At 51.0% G+C, this 23,771-nt stretch overlaps 1 protein-coding gene across 2 annotated transcripts in view; it reads right to left on the bottom strand.

The window, feature by feature from the left end:
• Positions 1-23,771, bottom strand: part of LOC128725616 (glutamate receptor 1-like) — a 57,004-nt gene that overhangs the window by 29,319 nt on the left and 3,914 nt on the right. The window contains exons 2-3 of one of the 2 annotated variants that reach the window (XM_053819374.1): positions 9,305-9,457; positions 6,114-6,371 (exon numbers count right to left, since the gene is read on the bottom strand). In XM_053819374.1, the coding sequence (XP_053675349.1) occupies positions 6,114-6,371; positions 9,305-9,457 (411 nt within the window). Of the gene's footprint in view, positions 1-6,113; positions 6,372-9,304; positions 9,458-23,771 lie in introns of those variants that run through there. The other variant, XM_053819375.1, reaches the window with a different exon arrangement.

Raw genomic sequence — 23,771 nt, 5'->3', positions numbered from 1 at the left:
AAAAAAAGGACACCTTCCCCCCTATTTTGGGCAGTGGCACGCGAGTTTCGAGTCTTCTGGGTCCATAAATTCCACTTCCAACCATTCGAGGAGGGTTTATCTACCGTTACAAGCGCACGCGGTTAATTTTTACACCCCAATTCGAGGATCAGCGCAAGGCGTCGATGTTAGAATGGGTGGCTTTATAAAAAAGAATGTCCTCTTTGGGCACTTTGTGAGGCACACACACACGCTCTCTAACCACCTCCGGTTGTAGGTGGAAAACTCGACGCCGCTGTCACCGTGGCCTCTCTCAACGACGAGACCGAAGCGTCGACGGGCCAGCATCCATTTGTGGATTTCAATTAATGCACCGGATTACGTTTCACCAAAGCCGACGGGCGGTCGACCCGCGTGCTCGAGAACGTGCGGGCGTTGAAGTTTATATTGTCTCGGCTAAGTGTTAATCACAATTCTCCACGAAAGCGTGCCTGTTAGCTGAGTGGGGCGTCTTTGGAGCAACCCGCGAAGCAACTGTCACCGTAAAACGCTCCGCTTCGGGTCGGCTGTCACTTCAAAAGTCACCGTGTGTGTGTGTGTGCGGGAACTAAGAAGCGAGAGACAGCTCCGGAGGCCCGTGGAAGGAAGACCGTCTTGAAAAGGACACTATAGCGCCATTCAGGAGGGCACTATTCATCTACTTCAGCGTACATACATTCACGCGCCCGTACGCTGATGAAGATGAATGCGACACCAAAGGGGTGGGGGGGGGGGTGGTAGAGGTGCATCAAAATGGTGGTACTACTCCCCTTCCTATTCCCCCCCCCCCGCCCCCCTTACAACCCTTAGCTAATGCCATTTATGGCGCGAATGCGCGCCGCCCCGGGGAGAGTTTTGCAGTCGTGTGCCATTTCCATGGCAAGGCGCACAATGCCACCCACCGGTACCCGTAGCTGGTGCCGGGTTTTTCCCCCCCCCACACCAGCTCGCCCTTTCATCTCCCCCTCCCCCCAAAACATCAACCCCAAACGGTTCTACGACTCCCGGCATTAAGGGCGCCGCTTAATGTTTGCATTTGTTCTTGGGGCCGTGTTTTCTTTTCATCTCGGTTCCCTTCGCGCGCCAAGGGCTTCAGATCCTGCCCGGCCGTAGTAGTCCTAGCAGTCCTTGAGCGGCCGCGGCAACAAACGGACATGACTCGCAAACGGGATGAAAGGTTCGAGACCCGGGCGCGCGCGCGCGCGCGCTCGCGTCATATCCGCAGTCGAAAATGGTGCCGCGCGGACGATGATGGAGCACGCGCCCCGTTGGCCCAATTCCCTCATCCGTACGTGTGCGTGCGTGTGTGTGTCCGGTTGAGCCGGACGCAAATGAGAAATGCCCGGCCAACTCCCCGAGGATGTCCATTTCAGACCTTGCACCGTGTGCCAGGTCGCTTCGATGACTTTTGGGATTTTGGAACCTCGCAGAAAGGGACGTTCGCGTTTGCTGCAGCAATAAATATTTCGCTCGTCGGCTCGTTTGTTGAGCTGCTTTTTTTGTGTTTGCAGGCATCCGCTTCTTCTTCTTCTTGCTCGCTTTTCACCCTCTTTTCGGGTGCTTTGGTGAAGCGCCCAGGATTTGCCTGCAATGAGCGTGAATTATCTCGTGCCATCAGTCTAGGCAGGGGTTTTTTTAAATTCTTCCTTTTCGGTGCGTCCTCAACGCTAAATGGCCGTCTTTGGATGTTAGTGTGGCTCTGTTGGCGTGCGTTTTTTTTTGTTTTTCCGATTTCGGTTGAGCTTTTCCCCGACAGCAGAAAGAAAAGGTGAAAAAGATCCCCACTCAGCTCATGCTTAAGCCAAACAATCGAGACGCCACACGAGAGCTACGTGCGTTCGCTTGCCAACGCAAGTTATCTCGAGAGTTCTTGCGTAAGAAAAAAAATGCACGCACGCATCGACGCGTGATCTGCCACGCGAGAAAGGCTGATCCTTCCCGGCAACGGCCGAATGAACTGGCAGTCGTTGAAAGCGTTCTTCGCCTCTTCCGGTGGTCCAGGATTTCCCGGAACTTGTGTGCTTATTTTTTTTTGTTACCCTTTTTTTGTGTGTGTGACTTTTTTTTCCCTTCACCGCATGGTATCGCTGTTTTTGTTTTTCTCTTGCTCTGTCTTGCTTCATTCCCTGCCAGGCTGGCAGGGAAATGAAATTTGTCGACTGACGGAAGGCTGGCAAACTTCTGGCTCCACATTTCACCACCAGCTATCCTCCTTTTTTTTTTTTTTTGGCCGGAATTGTGCTCTGCTCCAGTTACACGCCGATCCGTCCCGTTCACTCGCTCGCTTCGAGTTCGCCGGAATATTAAATCCCAGTACACCGGGTACGCTTGGAACGGGTGCCACTGAAACTGGTGGTGCCAGGAAGTCCTGCCGGTTGTTGCACCAGTTCCGGTCGCAGGAAAGGGCGCGGAAAACCGGGAAATGGGGCCGAGGTTGCTGCAGGAAATTATGCATTCGCGTCACCACCCCGTCATCGTCAGCAGTGCTACCGCCGTCAGTTAGCTCAGGAGCGGCTTTCACTTCCAGAACACTCGTTGTCTCTATCTCTCTCTCTCTGTCTCTCACTCGCCCCTGGAAGCTTTCCCGGGTGTAGTGTTTCTGAAGGATTACATTGGAGGGCTTTTTTGTGTGTGCGTGTATTTTACCGAGCCGCCCCTGCAGGTTTCGTGTTATTTGTGTCCGTGTTTTAAAACAAAAAACTTCACCGTTCACAGAACTCGCCGCCAACGATCGTCCTGGAACACAGCCTGTGGAGCCTCATGAGTGGAAGAGAGGAAGCACAAACGCACACAAACAAGGGATTTTAAACATCATCAATCGTGGTACTTAAACAATCCCTCGACGAACCGGTTTTTTCCCCCGATTCCTTCTGCAACAATGTAGCTCGGACGGTCGAGTGAATCAACAAATCGTTCAATGCAATGGAACGTAAAATTGATCCTCTCTGGAACGCGGTGGTACGGTACAGCATTGAAGCCATAATTGCCCCCCTCCTAACCGGTCCGTTCGGTTTCTTTATGGCGCTTTTTGAGGGAGCCGAGGTCCGGTGAAACCGGAACTCGGCCACGCGGGTGTGCAATGAAATGATGAAACAATTATACTTCGCTCGCAAATGGTCTTCCTCGGTGAAGATAAACTTTCACCCACCTCCCTCGACAGGGGACTCTCTCCATCCAGAAGCGCCACCGGGTTTATTGTTTGTCGGTAAAAGTTATCGACGTTCGACCGGCGGCGTGTTCTATAGAATATCCACCCCTGGTCGAACAGGACTTGCTTACGGCTTGCTGCCAAATCCAGCCCCCGGAAGAGAGACACTCGCTCTGGAACGCAAGGATAATTCCCTCCCCCCTTCAGTCGGGGCAAAACTTTAGCCTACCAGCAACCGGAACTGAAGTGCAGGCTCACCCGACTGGAGCTAAACTTTGCGAGATGCAATTAGTACGGCTGCGGATGGATTTGTTCTTGGCCGATTCGGAAACGCACCGCACCACTGCAATGGCTTCCGATTTGAATCAAGCAAATGTGTCTGTCCCCTTTGGGAAGGAGGGGGGGTGGAGGGGGAGGTGAAAGGTACCGTGAAGAAATGAAAAAGAAAGCAACAACAACCAACTGCAACGAAGCGTATTATCTTCCCGGTGGCGCAGTGTCGTCCTTCAGGCTTTCCCATTCATCGATTAACATATGAGCTCTTATCGTATGAGCCCTCCGCTTCCAGGCCTGCTCTGACAGTGGCTTTTCATCGTGTGCCTGCAGTCGGCACAGAAACAAAACTCACCCAAACTCCACTCCACCCCCTCGGGAAGGCGGGAATTTATCCCCCTACGGTTGCATTCCGGTACCGCACTTTTCATTCCGCACGTTCGCGGTTGTTGTGGCACTCGGCATGTGTCTTTGGCGCACATCTCTGCCCTCTCGGGTGGGTGGTAGTTTTTCTTCTTTTGTGGTGCACCGCAAAAGCTCGGGGATGGGGGTGGGTGGAATAATATAATCCCACCCACACCCAACCGTTGTGCATGGTGCCGGCAGGCATACAAATGAACAGCGTGCCCAACGCCAACATACGCTAATGTGTGCTGGCTTTGTGTGGCGTGAAGGCGGTGGATGAAAAAGCTTTACCACCGGGGGGGTGGGTGAAAAATGTTGCAATTCTTTCGCTGCTGCCGGTTTTTTTTTTTGCCGCAGCAAGCACCGGAAGGCCTCCTTTGGGGTGGGATTTACGCTTCTACGCTTTCGCGCTGAAAAGTGCACTCTTTCTTTTCCATCCACACACACACACACACCCGTTTTCCCGGTGGTCATAAAATAGCGTTGCTGGTGGTGGTGGTGGTTGTGTTTTGGAAAACTTTCACCCTTTCGTCCGTCCGTCCCCCCGCCCCGCCCAAAAAAAAAGCTTCTAAACGAAACACGCTTGCTTGAGGGAGGACAAACTTTGCGCAACAAATTTAGAGCCATCGCGTTTTAATTTCTAGCCCCGCCATTGTTGCGCCACTGTCCCGGGAGGATTTATGCGTTCACTGGCGTAATACGTTTCGGCGTAATATTTGTGCATGCGTGAAAACACGCCCGCGTCACGCCAACGATGCAACAATGTACGGCTGGTGGCGATGGCGGTACAAATACCCGAATGAGCACTCCGACGGTGACGCTCGATCACAAACAAAGTACTCAAAACAACTGCCTCAATTAGAGTGGGGCTTCGTGACGGCGTTCTCGTGTCATCGCGAAAATCTGCCCCTATACGACGGGGATGACGACGACGATGACGATGGTGGTTGTTTTTGTGCCCCTTTTCGATGATGCTTCCTCGAAACAACTCGCCCTTAACGGATGCTCTGTGCTCGGGGATGGATGCCTCGTGGGTGAAGGTCGCAAGTTGTCCCGAGTATCCTTCTGGTGGTGCTTGAGCTGAAGGCAAAACTGAAGCCACACAGTGTTGCGCGCTTGCCTGGCACGCTGAGGCTGCGGGTCCTAACAGATCCAGGAGCTGATCTGGTGCACAGATGGAACCCTGCCAGTGTTGAGGCCACTCGTCGCAAGGCTTCATAAAACAAAGTAGGTCGATAAGTGCTGCTTGGGTTTCCGTTCCGATAACGCTACTCGTGGCTGGAGCCCCACGGTTGGGAGAGAAAATCGAGCCGAGAATGTGTTCGCGATTCCCTTCCGGGATGGTGGGACTAGTGACTTGGGCATGTTTCCAGCTTCAGGTTTTTTTTTTTTGCTGTGTGCTTATTCCACGCTAATAACGCTGGGTTATATTTAGCTCCGCACACTCACACGTAAGCGCCCAACGGAAGCGTATAATGAAGTTTTATTTGTTGCTCTGCCACCGGCTGCAGTCGGTACATATTTGGAAGCTCGTTAAATTCCACTCACCGTGGAGCGGTTGTAGCATTTTTAGAAACCTCGCAAATCTATTTCATTCGTACACGTGTGGTGCGCGGATGAAAGTGCTTTTGTTTTTTTTTCATGAGCTCCTGATCACGGAAAACCCATGCTTTGAATAGAACTCCCACTACACGCAGCGGTGATGGAAAATTACCGTCATGTTTTCCGCTTTTGTGTTTTTTTTTGGGGGAAATTGTTTAGAGCCACGATGCACGTGAACAGGACGCGTCCGTGCGAGCCTATTATGGCGTCGGATCGTGTTCGAGATCGTGTAACGAGGCACGCTTGGTGGGCATTTTACAGCAGCCCGTAAAAGCCTTTGCCGATGGAAATGCGCATGTAACCGATTTAATTCCAACCCCCACACGGGTATGGGGAGCTGTTTTTTTTCTTGCTTTATTCTCTCTCTTTCTGTCTCTCTCTCTCTCATCATTTAACCTCCTCAACAAAGACTAGACGCCCTTTTTATAACCCTTACGCAAGTGCGCACACCGTGCGAGAAGTTGTTTGTCTAATAAATTCCGCCACGCGATCAGCACGTCTTTGACGTTCGCGGCAAGCTAACTCCCGTTCAAAAAGAGCATACGGAGTCAAACCCTCGCGTGCTGGGTTTGTATCGGGTTTTATATCGGCAAAGAAAACCACACACACACGCACATAAAAAGGATAACTCGAAAGCGAGAAAAGAAAACGCCAGGCTCTCACTTACCGTCGTGCGAGTCGTACATATAGATGATCCGGTCCCAGCCGTAGTACCGCACCGTATCGATGATGGCCTGGTAGTAGTCCGGGCGCATGCTGATGGCAAAGTCGAGAAAGCCGGACGATGGCGTGAGGACCTTCTCCGGGAACCAGGGCGTCACGAACGGCATCTGGAAGGTGTTGCTGTACGAGTGCAGCGTGTCGAAGGAATCCGGCGAGACGGCACCGAGCATCGCGAACACGCCGCGTGAAAATTGATTGCAAACTGCGGGTGGGAAGAAAAAAAAAGACCGAACGCAACGGATACGGAGTGTTAGTGGTTGTTTGATAAATTCAGTTCATCGTCGGGGTAGTCTTTACGGGCGAGAGCGTGATCAAAAAGTTGCCAGACGTAACGCCGTTTCGGGTCGCCTTGGGTTGGTTTGGCTCAGGTGCGTCACGCGTTAGGTTGGGATAATTTTTTAAGACAAATTGAATTATTTCCCGAAAACATAAGCCCACCTCCGGTGGTGGATCATTTTCTGCCTTCTCGAAAATGCTTCCCTCCGGCGGGGTTAGCCCCGAAGTGATCTTTGAGCTGGTGGGGATGTAATCCCATTATCGTACGCGCCGCTTATTGGTGCTGACGTAGCCGGCTTCACACCACGGAGCACACACACACACACACACCCGCACACAGCCGCATTGATGGCGCGTTATTATGTGGCGCAGCCGAGCCGTACCACCGCGTCGATTGGATCGATTTTATCGAATTGTCTCGCCCGTCACGAGGTGGCATAATTTGGCCGTTTGATTAGCGGGATCATCTTCCTGCAAACGCTGCCAACGAACGTAGGGCGCTTGGCATCAGCGGATGGGATGGCTCTACGGGGAGCTCATTCAATTACGGCTCAAGAACCGGCCCGAGTGGGTGGGAAAAGCACCTTCCAGCACCTGGTGGGTGGGCGTCGTAATAAGGGCCCCGCCGAAATGAACTATAAACGGCAGGGAAGCGCAGCGCAGCGCCAGGGATAATTTAAACTATCGCCGAATGGCGCCGCGTCAGTTCGTTAGGCGCAAATTGAGTCGTAATTTAATAACACCAAATTAAATGACAATTTCTTCTAAAGCCATACGCCTGCCAGACTTCCCGGTACACAAACACACACACACACCGACGGCACGTCTAATCGTGCCGTTTTTTGCTCGCTTTGCTCGTTGTCACTAGGCGGAGGGAGATGAGCTTGCACTGTTTTTATTTTTTTCGGGCTGTAGCTCTGTTTTCGTTCCTCCCCAAAAAACCACATTCGTGAAATTTATTCCACTCGCAAAACGCGAAAGCAAACGGAAAACGCCCCGGGCCGACGTCGCCGACGGATTAAAACAAAGAGCTCCGCATAAATTATATGCTTTAATTGCTTCTGCGCACCGAACCGGGAACTCTTTTATACATGCGCTTGTTATTCAATTAATGCAAAACAAGTGGCCCAAATTTAATTTCGTTCGTTTGCCGGAACCACGTCCCGTGGGCCACTGGGAGGCTCCACCGTTCCCGTAAGGTATCTAATATTTTCATTGCCATCGGCTTGAGAGTTGCGGGTGCCTACTTGCCCTGCTCTCTCGCTCTCCTTTAAGCTCTCTTTCTTTCTCGCGTTGCGGGCTTTATACCCAAAAAGCCGAGCGACATCTTCTGTTTTGGAATGGTGGGCTTCGTTTTTCTCGTGCACAATTTTCTTCCGCTCGCGTGACGCACCCGTTTTGGGGGGGGTGGTGAATATACAACAACAACAAAAACGCAAGCGAGACGAACAAACTGAGGAATTCAATTTATTTCCTCGCTCTTTAGCCAAAACATTTGCTCGAAATATGTGCACACGAGCGCCCACTCGGGATCGGGCCACATACGTGATCTGTAAAAGTAAAAAAGGCGAAAGAAAAAGCTCCGTACTCCCACTGGAGGGAGCAGGAAAAAGAAAGCACAAGAAAAGCCCCAAGCAGCAGCAAAAGCTGTTCTTCGGGTGTTCTTCTTTTTTTTCGTGCTCGCTTTTCCCCATGTCAGGTTTGATTTCCAGTTTTTCTTCGGCGTTTGGTCGAGGAATAGCGGGCCCGTTTGGTATGTCTCCCGGGGTGTTTTTTTCTTCATTATTTAGTACCGCGCTGTTTGTCGGTCGGTGGCTTAAAACAATGGTGTTGGGGTGGTCTCATCGGCACCCCGTGTTTATCTAGCGGGTTCGAGCCCGTGCCGGTTGAGCGGAAACGGAAACGGTTGTAATTGGAAGCGATGCTTTTTATGCGACGGTCGTTAACGAACTGGGAACCATCCGTCGGCTTCCGGATGCTCGAATGGAAGGATATGCGGCACATGTGTGTGTATGTGTGTGTGTGTGTGTGTGGAGGCAAAAACAAACGCATATCTATATTTATTAGCCAGAACGACGTTAAGAGAGAGAGAGAGAGAGAGAGAGAGAGAAAAAAGAGCACGATAATGGCGCGTGCCGGCCTCTACGAAACAAAGCCCAAACTCACGGTTCCTTACGGACGTCATGTGGCAGGACGTGCGAAGGATCAGCATCCTTCAGGCGGCACCCAAGTTTGTCGAGGTGCCGTGGTTTCGGAGTACCACTCGAAACAAATTTAGTGCTGTTGATTTTCCGCGCCCATCGCACGAAAGAGGGATTTCTTTCGTGTGTTTTTCGCGCTTTGTTTCTCGCCCCATCAAGCCGAGGAAAATGCCTTCGAAAGGCGCCGCTACTGCAAACGACGCGGAACCACGGCTGACGAGGCCTTTACCAAATAATCAATAACGCGCGTGAAGAGGTTGTGCCAATCTTGCGGTAGATAAATGATGTTTTCTTTCTTTGGGGTGTCCTTCCGAATTTTCCCCACAAACCGATCCCTCAGCGGGTGCATTAACAAATTTGTTTCGCATTCCCATTCCCAGGCGCCGGTTCCGATTGGTAAATGTTTGTGCTTTCACTATTTGCGCGTCAAACAATGGTAGCGTGGTGTAAATTAACTGCTTTTTTTTGCCATTTTTTACTCCACTCCGGCTTTGCTGGTGGAAGGAAATGGAAACCAAATAGCTTACCAGCTTTACCATCGCTTCGAGAAAGCTAATGTGCCTGTTTTCGCTTCCGGTGGAAAGGAGAAATGAACGCGCTGGTTGAAATGGAAATGTACAATTTTCTCCCTCCCCAATAGACAGCTCCCTGTACTTACTCAGCCTTGACAGCTTGAACGCGTCGGCCGTATTGATAACGTCCACGTACGCCTGCAGCTCGAACCGCCGCGCGGTCACGTTAAGGTTGTGATTGAGCATCGCGAACTTGAACGCTGACTGTATCTCATCGGTTCCTTGCTCGAAGATCGCACCTGTGGAAAAGCAGAAGGAAAAACGTCAATAATCTACCATCGTCCTTTGAAAACCCACTGCAACACAATGAAACAATAGACTTTCGCTCTTTTTGCCCAAAACGAAGCCACCCGTTTTGGAGCTGTTTGTGGTTAAATTGGGTAGGAAATTGTTTGCCACTGTCTGAGCCACCCGGAGCCGCGTAATTGAAGCGACAGTTAAATTAAGGGACCCCAGCACTGGCACGGGTGTGGGGTCGTGATTTCATTCATCAGCGAGCTCATTTCCATGGTGTATCTGTTGCTTGGGCCGTGCGTTTCGCAGAAAATGGCTTTCTAACGGCTCGTGATTTCCCGTCGCTTTTCCGGCCCGGCAGTGGGAAACCCGGCCACCGAGGCTTACCACCGGTCGGGTGGAAAATCTTTGTACCACCACCCCCCCTTCCCAAGAGGGTGGAATCCATGCTCGTGTTGGCAGGGAGGTGGCCACCACCGAAAACAATTTCCGGCCATCCCGGGAAGGAGGCGTTTTACGCTGGGGTACGCCGCGAGGGTACGCCGGGCTTTTCCGATTGTTTCGTGAGCCTTGGACCGTGGATCGTCGGAGGTATGGGTAAGGGATCCCTTTGCTGGTCGATGATTACTGTCACAATCGTTCATCTGAAAGGTCTTGCTGCCTTGCGTGACTAACGAACCGGCGTGCGGGGATTTTTGCGTGACGAACCGGTACACCATTTCGAACGGTTGCACGCGTTTTCTTGTGCCAGTGATTAGACTCGGCGCTGAGGGCTGGTTCGCGTTTTTTTCTCTCTTTTGGCCAGAAAGCGAACCTGCTTCGTGCCACCAGTTGAACGTTAGGAATAATTGGCTAGCGAGGGTGGGCTTGATTTTATGGCTTTTTTGGAAACAGAAGGTAAAAAAATGAGCTTTTTCCTCCTGTTTGCTCGCATCAGGCGCATGAAACGGTGGTTAATGAACGTGTGGCCATGTCGACATAATTCCACCCATTATGCTAAGCAGCCGGATCACTAATTCGCCTTCGTCTGAGTGCGGGTGGTGTGCAAAAACCCCTGCTAGTGTCCACGACAAACACACCAAAACCCGTGGGGGGTATGCAAATTGGAGAACCTCAACAATCAAGCACTGAGAATTCCTGAGCCGAACGTGCACATACGTTCAATTAGATTTACAGCCACGGAAGCCTTTTGTCGTTGCCGCTTGATTCACTCCCACCGGGGGAGATAATTATTACTTCATCAGCGTAAGGTGGCTAGGGATCCTTCGAAGAACGGTGGGGTGTTTATCGGCTTTTCCGGGATATCGGCTTTGATGGATGAGCCCGAAATCATTCGGCATAAGCAAACAGTCAGCCCCGGGGATCGGGGCTCTTTGGGTACTGATAAGCTGCGCGCTCTGTTTGGATAATTGATTAGCTGCCAAATATGCAAGGCACACTCGCTGGCTTTAACCTTTCGGGGGCACGGGGGTTGAACTTTAACGGCCACCTTATCACCCCGGAAAATGGACATTGAAATTCAGGCTCCGTGCCACTGATCAGCACGAAATGCGCACGTCGTAGGTCGTGGGTCGCTAGTTGCTCCCAAGCACGAGGGATCGTCACACCGCACGATAATTCAAGTGAAAAAGGTTCGCTCAAGGATCCTGCGCATCCTGGCGAAGGGCGTTATAGGGTGAAGCAAAAGCGAACAAGAAATGAAGGAAGCAACAAAAAAAAACGCCTATTCCACCATTTCAAAGCCGTCGTTAGCGGTCGTTGCTTTAAACGACCCTGTTCGGAGGGTGGATAAAAATTAATTAAAATTTTATCCACCTCCTCACCCGAACCGGAGCATCCTCGTGGGAGTGGTTAAGAGTGATTGAAGGAAGCCGTGTCAGTGCAGAGCCTGACTGCGCTCTGAATGATGAATTTCCCTGCAAACAACGCGATGGCACCGTGACCCGTATCCGTTGCCGAACGTGATCTACCCGGAACTGTGGGCTGCGGCGGACACGCTCAAAGAAAGTGGCGTCACACCACGCGGTTCACGAGGTTCAGCTGCAAACGGGGTTGGGAGCTTTGAAATCAGCCACCCTGACACTGGGATCGGCAAAAAAGCCCCCGAAAAACCCCCGCGAGGGCGTTATGAAAGTTTAAACAGACCCCAGAGCTAAGTGTGCTGGCGGGGAATAATAATTTCGCAATTAAGCCACCATTAAGCGCTAATGCTGCTCGATTGGCGCCACGTTCGTGATAAGAATTTAATTAATGTATGCACGCGCAGCCTCGCAATAACCGGGAATCGATCGAGCCGCGGTCGGTGGTTGGACGGTGAAGATAAAACGCGCCATAACACCGGTATAAGCCAGTGGCGGTTCCCGGCAACAACCTTGCGGCCTCTTATTGACTGCTGAATTATGGATGGCAGCTGGTGATGATACACTTCCGAGCGAACGATACAAATTGGCGCCCGATTGCCACCCACTCGCTCTCGTTGTGGTGAGAAATAAATCAGCGTGGAGTTGGGCTTGGAAAATGCGGGGACCTTGCGCAATGACTCGCACCGCTCAAAGGGGTGTGTAAAACGGAATTGCTTAATATCTCGAAGTATCGTTAGCAAATGCGTGCTCACAGCGCACTGTATTGTGTGCGAAAGCGAGGCAGCCCTTTTTTTATTTCTCGTAAGTTGCTCTGGCGCGCGTGTGGCGCCCCCTTTTGGCGCCGTTTACAGTTTGAAAATCCTCCCCTAGGGCCTGCGATAATTGCCGCTGTCCCGTCGGCCATCTTCGGCTGGGGTAATTTTACTTCACCGCGGGCCAACCTTCGCTCCCGATCGGGCCAAAGGGGCCAAAACACTTAAACCATTACCATTATCATTCCGTTCGCTCTGCCCGGCACCAGTTGCTGGCGCCAGCGGACAAACGCGAGTCGGCATTTGGCGCGTCGGTATTTGTTTTGCGGATTAGCGTGATAAACCTTCTATTAAAGGGGGCGAAATGTAAACAACCGGCGGGCTTAAGCTGCAATTTGAATAACTATTAATTTTACAATTTCCACCACCGTCCGAGGGCCGAGGCGCTGGGGCAATTGGAGAGAAGCTTTATTGAGCGTAGGGCTCACCCTGAACTCATCTTTGACCTGGTTGACTTTGGGGCAACTTTTCGGCCGGACCGTTCGGACGGATCATTCAGCCCCGACGGCATGACGGGAAATAACACGCGGATCGTGCTGTAAAATTTACGACCTATTTCAGATTAAGAGCTGCGTTTTGTCGCTTTTTCTTGCGTCTTAGTAGGCCGTGTCGTGTTTTTTCCCCTCAACGAAACAAGCGCGTACAATGAAACACGCTTTGACGGGATGCTTTCGGGGCGTGAGCTTTCCGCAAGGGAGGATCTTTAAATGGAACGAAATTGCTCGACCATTTCTTCTGCCCCTGCGGTTGTTTTATGCTTCGCAACGTGTCCCTCCCTCCTCCGGGCAAGAAGAAGAAGCACAAGCAGCGTTTGAAACCATATGCGAAATGGTGCTTTTTTCCTGTTGTTCGCTTTAAACGAACGCGCGCGCGTCGTGCCACATCAAACGCATATCGATCGCCCGGCGACGAATCCGGTTGGGAAATTGGCTGTGTCGAGATAAAGTTGCGAGGAATTTCCAACTCACTTTCTGTGGGTTTTCCACGCCGCGTGACGTAATCGAACGCACGGCAGGCACACGGGAGAGCTCGCATGCCATTTAATTAATAATGATTCCCATTTTGCCTCCGTAAAACTCCCGGGTAGCTTCCCGCTGTAGCCAAACCATCCTCGCATCAGCGGCGGTAGCAACAGCAGCAGCAGCAGGAGCAGTAGAAATCCAATTTGTGTGACATCAACCCCAAATGGCGTCCGCGTACCTGGATCGATGAACATCCGGACCGGAATCGGCCACCGGCCCGATCCGGACGCCCAAGCAAACCAATGAGCCTCGACTGACCGGAGAGTTCCTTCCTTCGGTAGCGCTTGCAAACTCTACCCGACCGCATTATTCGATTATAGGCTGTCGCGTCCGGAAGTGCCCGAGCCGCGTGCTCATCCCATTAGCTATGCTCTATGTGCGTGTGTGTGTGTGTGTGCGCTGGCCTAACCGACGACACCGTGGCCATGGTACACAGCATCATCTAATTGAAGGTGATTTGTTGGGATGGTGGCGTTCGGCCAACCTGGAGCCGTGGCTCATGAAATATTCCTCGCGTTCGTCCAAAAGGGCACTGGGGCACTTTGTGGCACCAGGCTTAAAGGCAATCCTGTGCGTGGATGAGCTGCTTTCCTGGCCACGATGGACGGATTGCGAACGTAGTGAACAAATATCATCATCACTAGCATCTGGAGCGCGAACTCGAAGGGCTGGAATGACCACCGGGCTCGGTCGATTCGGTGTCGCTCGGTGTCACTTCTTTGCAGGTTTGGGTGAAATTTTTTTTTTCGCCTATCTCTACACCTTCACCTGCACCATGGCGCGAGCGCGGTTCGTCGGTGACAAAATGTATCCAATTGTCGTCACACGGGCTGGTTGCCACCCCCACGAGGGAAAGGTAACAAACGCGATGAAAAATAAGCCCACTGGATCCTAATTTAGATTGATGACATTTAATTAGTTGCACACGCCCGTACGCACCAGCGAGACCCGAGCCGTGCGGCACTTGAGCAAATATTGCGTGTGCAAAAGTTATGCTGCAACATTGCCCGTGGTTGGGCCATGATACACCCACGATGAGTTTGCAAAAGCGCTGCCCAAAAGCCAGCGGCGGTGGTGGTGATTAATGACGGACCGGTTTTTCGGTTTGATGGGATCGATGCTGGTTGTGGCTTATCGGGTGACCTTGACACCGGGTGGTTTTTGTGGCATTAGGATCGGTTATCCAAGCGCCCCCAACGAGACGTGGGGCTTAAAATTTATGAAGCTTCATTAACCGATCGATTTTCAAAACGATTTTGGGATGCGGTTCGATCAGCTGGTTACGAGGAACACCAATTCTTCAGCGTTATTGCCGGAGTGTTGTCAAGCGGAACCGGTGGAATCAAACACAATTCCAATCAAAACTCCACCCACTAAACTTTTCGCCATGCGCTGAAGGAGAAAAGAAAGCGCTTGCGTGGTCAGCGCAAACGGTGGAGCTTTCCATTTCGCAAGCTCATCGCTCAACCCGGGGTTTTGGATTGAAATAAAATCGATCAAATTAAACTCTGGCAACCCCGGATTCGGACAAAACTTTTCCGTCGCCTCGAGCGCACCGGTGCGGGCTCGAATTTCATCCCAAACCCGGCCCGGATTGCGCTTGGTTCGGATGCAATTGCAGTTCCGTGCGAGTTTGCGATCGAATAGATATCGGCCACAAACGGACGGGAATGGAATATTCGGGCGGTGATTTATTTTTCTCGCCTCTCGAGCAGCTAGTCGAGTTTCGGGAAAAGTTACGCTTCGAAGCGTTCCATTCCTTTGTGCAACGTGACGCTGAGATTACTCCTCGCGCGAGGTGATGGATTTCGGTTCGTGGCCAAGCAAACCCGGCAAAGTTCCTTTTTCGACAAAACGGGCCGTTTGAGTTGTGGTGCAGTTTGCACGATGCAAGATAAATTGGAGGGCGTTTGTTGAGCTCGCAAAGAAGCGAGTTTTGTTCGTGCAGGTGAGAAAAATCGGCGCACATTCGGTAAACAATTCTCCCCGAGCTTTGGGGCTACCATCGGGGCGCAGTTACTGGGCAACGTACACACTCAAACCATGGAAAGCGCATTGAAATGGTTTCCCATTTTGAGGGATTTGTTCCCGAAGCGCTAGCTTCAAGGTAAGAGGACGATTCTTTTCACGTTGTCACTGAAATGCTAAACTTTGCAAAATTTCGCGTAGTTCCAAGAAGCAGCACTTTCTCGTGCTTTCTCGCGTGCGCGACAACAGACGCCAGAGCCGCAAAAGAAAATTCAACAAAATCGCGCGAACGAGCCTGGAGGGACGTTTATTGCCAAACAAAAGTGATTAAAAGTTCGGCAATTAGCATTCGTTCTACTATTTGAACGAATCAACTATTTGCCATTAAAGGGGGCTCATTTTTTTTCGCTGCTTTCTCACCGCCACCAACGGAAGACATCTTGTTAGACATCGTGTCTTGCTTGATCTACGACGACGCCGAAACAGGCACGTTTGCGACACCCGAATCCAGCGGATCAAGTGGACCGCGATTCACAAAACTACGCCAGATGGACGCATGTTCTGTTTACGAGGTTTGTCTCGGGGGACACATTTCCGCAAGCGAACAGAAGCTGACAGAAGCGCCCTTAGCGGCGTTGCAAGAGCTTTCCCACCGGCGGAATCGAAGAAAATAGAGCCCAACCGCACAGATTCCCGCATGGCGTTGAGCACCCGAATGGGAATGAGCAATTTGCATGAAGAATGACGAATAAAGCAGAATATAAACAATCCGGAATATAAATCGCTTCGGCAAAAAGGGCCGAGGTGAGTGCGAGCCATTCCCTCACCGGAGAAGGGCGAACCGTCCGGCGTTGGCACAAAATTCCTTCCGATGGCATTTTGATTTATTTTTGTTCCGCTTCCACCTCGACCGCTCAGGTCTGCCTTGGTCGATGTCCTTTGCTGTGTGTGTGTGTGTGGTGGCGGAGCTTTGGAATATGCAGATGATCGTTCAACGGAGAATTATATTGGTCCGTTCCGTGCCATCCGGGCGTCACTTTCGCGCTAACGCGGGTGACGTTCGAACGCTCGGTTCGGGTTGATTTTTTCCTTCTTCTTCTTTTCGATTCGTTCACCCAGAAGCTCCACGGGGAAATATTTTAAACGGCTTCCATTTGCAATTCCTTTCGATCGGAACGCCACTGTGCGGGATTGTGTTAAGGGTGGAAAAATGGTAAACAAATCGCATCCCCATTTGACCCGTCCGGTTTCACACAGCGACGGTCCCGCAGAAAACCCGCAGTGGGGATGGATGAAAGAAGCAACAACAACAAGAAAAAAAAGCGCCCCCCCCGATCGATCGAGGTATTTACTCGTTCGCTGGAGAAACGCTCGGCTCGCTAGTGGGGCAACATTTAATTGAATCAATCGAACTGATCGATCGGTCATTTGCATTTGAAGCAGCACACGGGTTCGGTGGCGTGTTTATGTATAAATTCATCTCCGAACGCGGGCTTTTCATCCCGGGAAGCTGCCTAGCGAGCCGGTGGTTGAACGAGAAATGGAAAAATTCTCGTGAAAGATTGATTCGAGTGAAACCCCCTGAAACGGTGTGGTGAAGCTGGAAATTAAATTATTTCTAAATTCAACCCCGCACACCGGATACGTAAACGCAGTCCGCAGGTCCTGACGTGATGGTTTTTCTTTTTCTGCGTTCGATAGCGAAAAACAGCACCAACGCGAATCACACCCACTCGCGGTCTATTGAAAAACGTGACGAGCTGTTTTTTTTTGCTTCTCTCTTAAATCGCAGCCCAGCGTTTCCATTTTTCCAACAAAAAAAAAAAAAATAACGCTCGAATCCGATCCCACAAACGGCACGGTACGAAGACGTCGAGCTGCCGGCTGCCGGAGATATCCGCCCTTAATGGTTTTGTCATTCAAATCATCAACCCTGAACGATGCGGCACAATGGCGTACCGTACCCGTACCTCTTTTATTCCCTTTCCAGCCAGGATGTTATGCAACATTGTTTTGCAACGCTCCATTGATTGATGTTTGATCGAAAAGGTGTGGTAAGGTGGGTGTGCTGGGGGATGCCAAAAAAGTAAAGCTCTCGCCCACTCGTGGAGGTATTCTTCCCGGGATCTCGAACCCCGGACGTCAATCGCCGAGCTGGCAGGATGTTCTGTAACAATGCGTACGAAAATCTGTGTCAGACGAACAAAACGGCGTTCCTTTGGCATGTCGCGCCAAAGACACGTTTCGAATCCGTCGAACGGGTAACTGGGCGCCTCCATCGAACGGGTAACTGGGCGCCTCCATCGGAACGGAAAGTGGGCGGCCGTGCAAGGCGCTTCGAGGGGCAAAGCTCGTACCCAAGTTAATGGTTGCGCTCAAGCATTCCTGAGCGATGTCAATCGCAAGGAACATCACACGAAAAACCCGGCACAAAACGTGGGTCGGGCCCGGAGATGTTCCGATCGACTGCGATTTATACGCTCGTTAACAGACCGTGCCGGAACCGATAGAGGCCGGGCAGCATTCCGACTCGTGGGATGAAGGGTGAAAGAAAATTTCCCTGTCTTCTGTCAGCTCAGACGCGGCAGATTGGCAATGCTCGGTGTACCGCTGCTACCTTAATGTGCCCTTTGGTGGCCACGCCGGGCTCGTTCGATTCGTAAATGCTCCCCGAAAAACTTCAGCCCATTGACAGATGGGACAGTGTGGGTGTGGGGGCGTAGGCCAAGCAAACCCGCGCCACCAAAAACGGGTGGCGGAAAAATCGAAAAACAATAGTGCGAAAAGTGAAGCGAATCTCGGCAAAGTGCTGCGATGGGAGGTGGGCGCGCAAATCAAGCTCAGATGAATGACATTGCTGGGAAAACAAATGACGCGCCTCAAGCGTTATGCGTGGGAGCTGCGTAACGGAGGAATTGGGAAACAAAAAAAAACAGCCGAAACTCGCGATTGCAAACAAAAAAACGCACTCACACACACACCGAAAATGGAAATAACGATAGCCGGTGACGGGCGACCTCGGCGTTTATCGGCGTTAAACTTTATCAAAATTGATTGATGTTTGTCACTGGGGCGTGATAAAAATCGCTTAAATGGAAATTTGTGCGCCATTCGGTTGCGTACGGGCAAAGCAAAAACTCCTCACCGATCGCCTTGAGGTACGCGGTGACAAGCACGAGCATGATTCTGTGTACCGAGCTGGGCGACTGTGCTACGGCGCGTTATGTCCCTCGGATTGTATTTTTTGCCCACTTTTGCTTGGCGTGCTCTCGCTATCGCTTTGTTTTGAGCGTTCGCACCGATCGGAAAATGATGGCTAAAAGCGGTTGTAAACGTCGTCTGTGCGCTGTATTTCGGCCGCATGTAACGACATGGGCGGTACGAGGATTGCAAAAATTCTGGTGCTTTTTTGCTAACGCACCCACGCGGTCGTTTTTTTTTCTTTGTTCGGGCCCGCGAGTTTGACTCCATTGAATTATTTATGCTGGCGTGGTGTGGCATGCGCGAGACTCCCAGAGCGAACACACGCACCTTCATCGCGATCGCGTGTTTTGTGCTTAAAAATTCGCCATCAAGCCAACAGAAAACCCCTACGACCTCGGGGAGGGTGATATTCAAAACAATTTTATGATATCGTTACGCATGTTGCCGCTCGGGGATGGTTGGGAAGATTGATCGTCCTGTACGACCACACACACACACACATACACACAGCGGGATTAGTGGCTGCTGGGAAAGCCCTTCGATCGCGGGTGGTAGTTTGGGGGCAATAATTTCAAATAAATTTCGGCAGCCATGTCGAAGCTCAATTGATTTATGACCACCACGGGTTTCGAAGACGTTGTTTTGTTGCCAAAACGCCAGAATATTTTCACGTTCGCTCGTTATGTGCCTTGGAAGTTAGAAGTGGCTAGGCAGATTCGAAATGGAGCTTGAAAAAGCTTTAAAAGATATCAAACATGAAAGGAAATGTTGCATTTTTTTTGTTACAATTTTGCAAACAAAGTACGATCCACCTATCAAGGCAATTAAACAGTGCTCAATAATGGGTCTCGATTTCTCAATGGTACATTAATTAAGCATGATAATTGCACCATAACGAACCGATGGAGCTCCATCGACATCGCACATCGCCGGCATCGATGGGTGCTTCGTGGTAGATAAAAGGTATAATGCAGCGCTTTCCCGGACAAGCGGATAACGTTATTTCTTGTTATTAAACACGGACCGAATCGGCAGGAAATAAATTAAGCTTAGTTCGCCGGTCGCGTTTGGGACGTTATTTGTACGAGGGATTTTCCAGTGCGCGTGGTTTCTCGCGTGGGTTCATCCCTGGCCATCGGTACGATGTACCATTCCGCCCAGAAGTGGACGAAATGCGATGGAAACACCCGAAAGTGTGGGGTGGCTGCAAAAATTGCCACGTTCACGGCCACGGGAAAGAGGTCAGAACGAGCCATTGGACACCTTTTTGGGCGTGATTTTCCCGCACTCGTGGGCGGAAGCCGGTACTCTATGGTGCACCATGGGAAGCGAAAAAGTAAAACGAAACACCGAAAGCAAGTACCCTCCTCGGAGCTCATTCAGCCCGAATAAATGCGGATATAAATCCCGATTATACTCTTTGAAGGGCGCTTGCCGAGCGCGCGAGCGCGCGCGAAACCAAAGGATAAAAATATCTCCAGACTGGCCCGCAGGGAAGAGTCCGACCTGGTGCTGTTCTTTTTTTTTATATTCACTTTTCCCGTATCCATCGCACTCCACCCAGTCTGCCAAATGTGGCATAAAAACGAGGCAGCTCGCACGTGTTTGATGTACAGCAGCGTGTTTCACCGTTTCGGCCGGTTTGCTGGCCGTTGTCTGAAGGGGGCTTGGTATTCGTTTTTTTTCACTTTCTTCCTGCCGTAAACGATGCGAAAACGGAAGGGTTGCATGGTTGGAATGGATGCGAAAGAGACGCAAAGAGCTACGGCGGAAAAGTGGACGTGAAAATGGAAAAGTGTGTTGAAGGATCGTCTAGGTAAGGTTGGGCAAAAAAAAAGAATCCAAAACAAAAAAATTAAAGCCGATTACTGCAGCATAAATCACGTTTATCCGAGATGAAGCACTCCGAGCGGGTTTTGCCAGAAAGGATCCGAGTCCCGATTCCGGATGCTGTGGAGTGCGTTAAAATGTACTTTCCCAGTTAATGCGCAAACCCGTACAAATCGGCTGCAGAGCGGGTTCGGACTCCATCCGTTTTCTTTCAGCTCACAGCGAGTGGCGATTACCGAGTGGGCGAGTGGGAAAAAAAACGGCTCCAAATATTGTGTCACGATAGCGCACTGAAAGATCGGGCGTGGTGATGGAAAAAGAGCGTTTGAGAGTCCACGTTAATCTCCGTGGACGTCTTTATGCCGTGCGATGATTCGAATCGCCTTTGGCAGGTGGATATCATTTTTTGTGGACATCGCGCTGTTAAGGAAGACGTTTTCTGTGGCATTATATATTTAAAGATTCTTTCCATCTCACGCCAAAACACTCACACACACACACACTTCCATTGAGTCGCTTTATCGCTCGGTGGAATCGAAACCTGATTCGGCCTCGGGTAAACTGCGGGCAGACCACAGCGTCGCGCGAACGGCGGGCGAAGAAGTTTCTTATCAAAAACCGTGCACCGCTCGGAAGGCTGCTTACGTCAGCCACCAATTTGTTATCTTAATTAGTGCGATATTTATCTTGTCTACACAATTCGAGATGGTGTCGTTTTTTTTTTTCTTGCCTCATCGCTCGTTTGCCCGGGTTGAGTTAAAAGGGCGCTCGGAAGTCGGGGACACACACATTCCCTCGGATACAGAAGGGGAGCTTTTTGCTAGGCGCTGTTGTGCGAATGCGTGCTTTTTTGGTACCCCAGCGCTGGCTTCCCGGCACTCGAGCGAACAAATTGTTGGGGAGTTTTCCTTATCTAGCTCCGGTCCCGTTTTTCCAGCACTCGGGACGATTATCACGAGAGGGAGTTTGCAGAATGCGGTTTCCAGTCAGCTTCGGTGCAAGAAAGAAGCCGAGAGAGAGAGAGAGAGAGAAATAAAAAACGACGGGAGCCACTTATTTCGGTGTCGGTATTTTTGTGCTCCTGCAAGCTCCCCCGTACGGATGTAGCCGATGTTTTGCTGCGTTCGCTTCCGCCTAGCCACTTCCGAGATTCCGGTTCCGGAATCGACTAAAAAGTTGAAAAGTATCACAAATCCCCGCGCCGTACGACCGACCGAAAGGGAAGCCCATATCCAGGGTGGTGTGTAAATGTAAATAAGCACATTTTATCGCCAGCTCGAAAACTTTCGGTGGCTGGCGGTGGGTTTCGGTTTGGCAGAGAGTGGCTGGTTTATGCGAGCCAGCTCTCGGTATGGGCGAGTTCTTTGGCTTTGACTCCAACGACGACGCTTCTTGCGCCTCGTGGAAGTATTGCGCATCGGCAATAATTTTATCAAAGAAATCTCGAATGTGTGCGCCAACGCGACCAACGCGAGCAGCTCGAGCTCTTGGCTTTTTCGTGCTCGAGCGATGTTATCGCAACGCCACAAAACACACGCAACTGAATAAATTTCAAAGCAATTCAATTCAAAAGATAGTTTCCATAGCGAGATTGCACCGATCGGGCACGATAGCGTACGGCGCGTATCGCACTTCGATTCCATCGCTCCAAGGATTCCAAGGTTTTCGGCCCTGGTCGGTTTGCACAATGCAAACGACGAAAAAAAAAAATGAAATAAAAACACTCATGTGGGTGATTCAAACGCCCCCGGATGTTCCGCCGGCTGAGCGTTCCGGGGTTTTCCGGTGGCACATATGGAAATGATGATTTAATTAAAAGATAAATGAGCCCAGTTACAGGGCGCCCCGAGAACCATCTCCGATAGCAAACATTCAATTTGAGGCGTTTCGGATGGCTGTCGTACGGGGCGTGCTGTAGATTATGAGCTTTTCACCACCCCCTACAAAAGGGGGTAGGATTTTGGGGGGGGTTCGAACTGCAAAAGTTTCGTTTCCTGGCATGGGATTGCGCCCATTTGTCCGCCTGGATTCCGTTCCGATGAAATACGATCGAATGGTTGTTGTAAAAATCTTCCAAGCTCCCGTAGGAAAGGTGTGCGCCAGAGCGCGCTCCTTCGGAATGTTTTCCATTACCATAAAACCATTCGCATGGCACCCACGCGGGATACACGGGAACGTGTTTTCGGGTTCCGAGGTGTGCGAGCGATAAAAAGGTGGCACCGTGTACGCTTACGGTATTAAAAACCGATCCATTCGCTTCCGTACCGGCAAGCTCACTACGCACCACGTTTGGCAGCATCCGGTTTGGGTTGCGGAATAAATTAGAGATAATTAAACTGGCAACATTTGTCGCTTCCTTAGTCCTCCGGCCAAGCAGGCAGGCAGGCAGACGCGCGCAACCCAGCAGGCGGCAACAGTTAAAGTGTGTAAATTACACGCGGGGGCGCATCTGCCAGCGACAGCAGCGCGCTCGGGGGGTTTTGGTGAGTCAAGATGGGCTGGGAAATTAATTATAAACAATCAATTCGACATTCCCAGCATCGAGCGAGACGAAGCGAAACACTCACGCACGTACACGCACACTGTAACACATCCGGGATCGTGGTTTTCTTAGTTCGGTGTGCGGTTTTCCACCGCCAGTCGCGAACCGCACCAAGACAGGAGGAAGTTTTTAATCACATCAAGATGTTGAATTTAATCGAATATCCGCCCTTCGTCAGATATCATCGGAAACGGCGGAAGCGGTAGCTTTCAACAAACGTGTCTTCCCCGTTCCCAGACCGAGTTGGGTGGGTGGGTGGGTTGTGCCAAAATTTTGCTGCCAATCAGCGAAGCGAGCAAAGCGGGAACTTATAGCCCCGGATGACGACTGCTCGTGACTTACCGCGTGGTGGTTTTGTTTGCCCGCATTAATGTTATTACAAAGTGCATGTTTTGGGTGTGGCTCATTGGAGGCCACCCCCGCTGGCGTGTTGCGGAAGTCGGCCTATCGTCGATTTTAAAGCGCCACGCCGCATTGCTTTCAATTTGAAACTTTCCCCCGGCGATGAAAACAATTTGCAGGTTTATTTTACTTTTGTTTTGCGTGCGGAAGCGAAAGCTCGATCAAGCGGCTCGCTGCTGGTGGCCGATTTCGTGGTGAACAAGGACGAGAAACGTTCGTTCGTTAAGCGTTCTTCCGATTGTGATCTTTATTCCCGATTCAAGGCTAAAAAGTACACCATTAATCCGGCTCGGTCTCGTGAAAGGCGCTGAGGCGCGGTTGAAACATTTCAACCATTTCCACCAAACGGTAGCATCCGCGCGATGGCAAAGTTTTGTGTTTTTGCTTGTGTTCGGCATATTTTACGCTTATTCCGCTTTGTGCTCATCAATGGGGGCGAACTTTTGCTACCGAGCTTGTTTTAAACTCCGTCCTTCAGCGGGGCAGCATAGCAGCAAGCAGCGCCGCGAGTAATCTTCCCTCGGATATCGATTGTAGGTCAATTTTGCATCCCCAGCATTGTGCGGAAGCGGCTATTTTCCGCTCGGAATTTCTCGCACAAATGCTCGCCGTCTGCCATCCTCGTGGTGGCTATTCACAGAAGCAAAAGGAAGAATGTCATGCTTTCAGTATATTTT

Source organism: Anopheles nili, chromosome 3, assembly GCF_943737925.1.
Source record: "Anopheles nili chromosome 3, idAnoNiliSN_F5_01, whole genome shotgun sequence".
Classification (NCBI taxonomy): Eukaryota; Metazoa; Arthropoda; class Insecta; order Diptera; family Culicidae; genus Anopheles; species Anopheles nili.
This window is presented reverse-complemented; position numbering and strand designations above follow the sequence as displayed.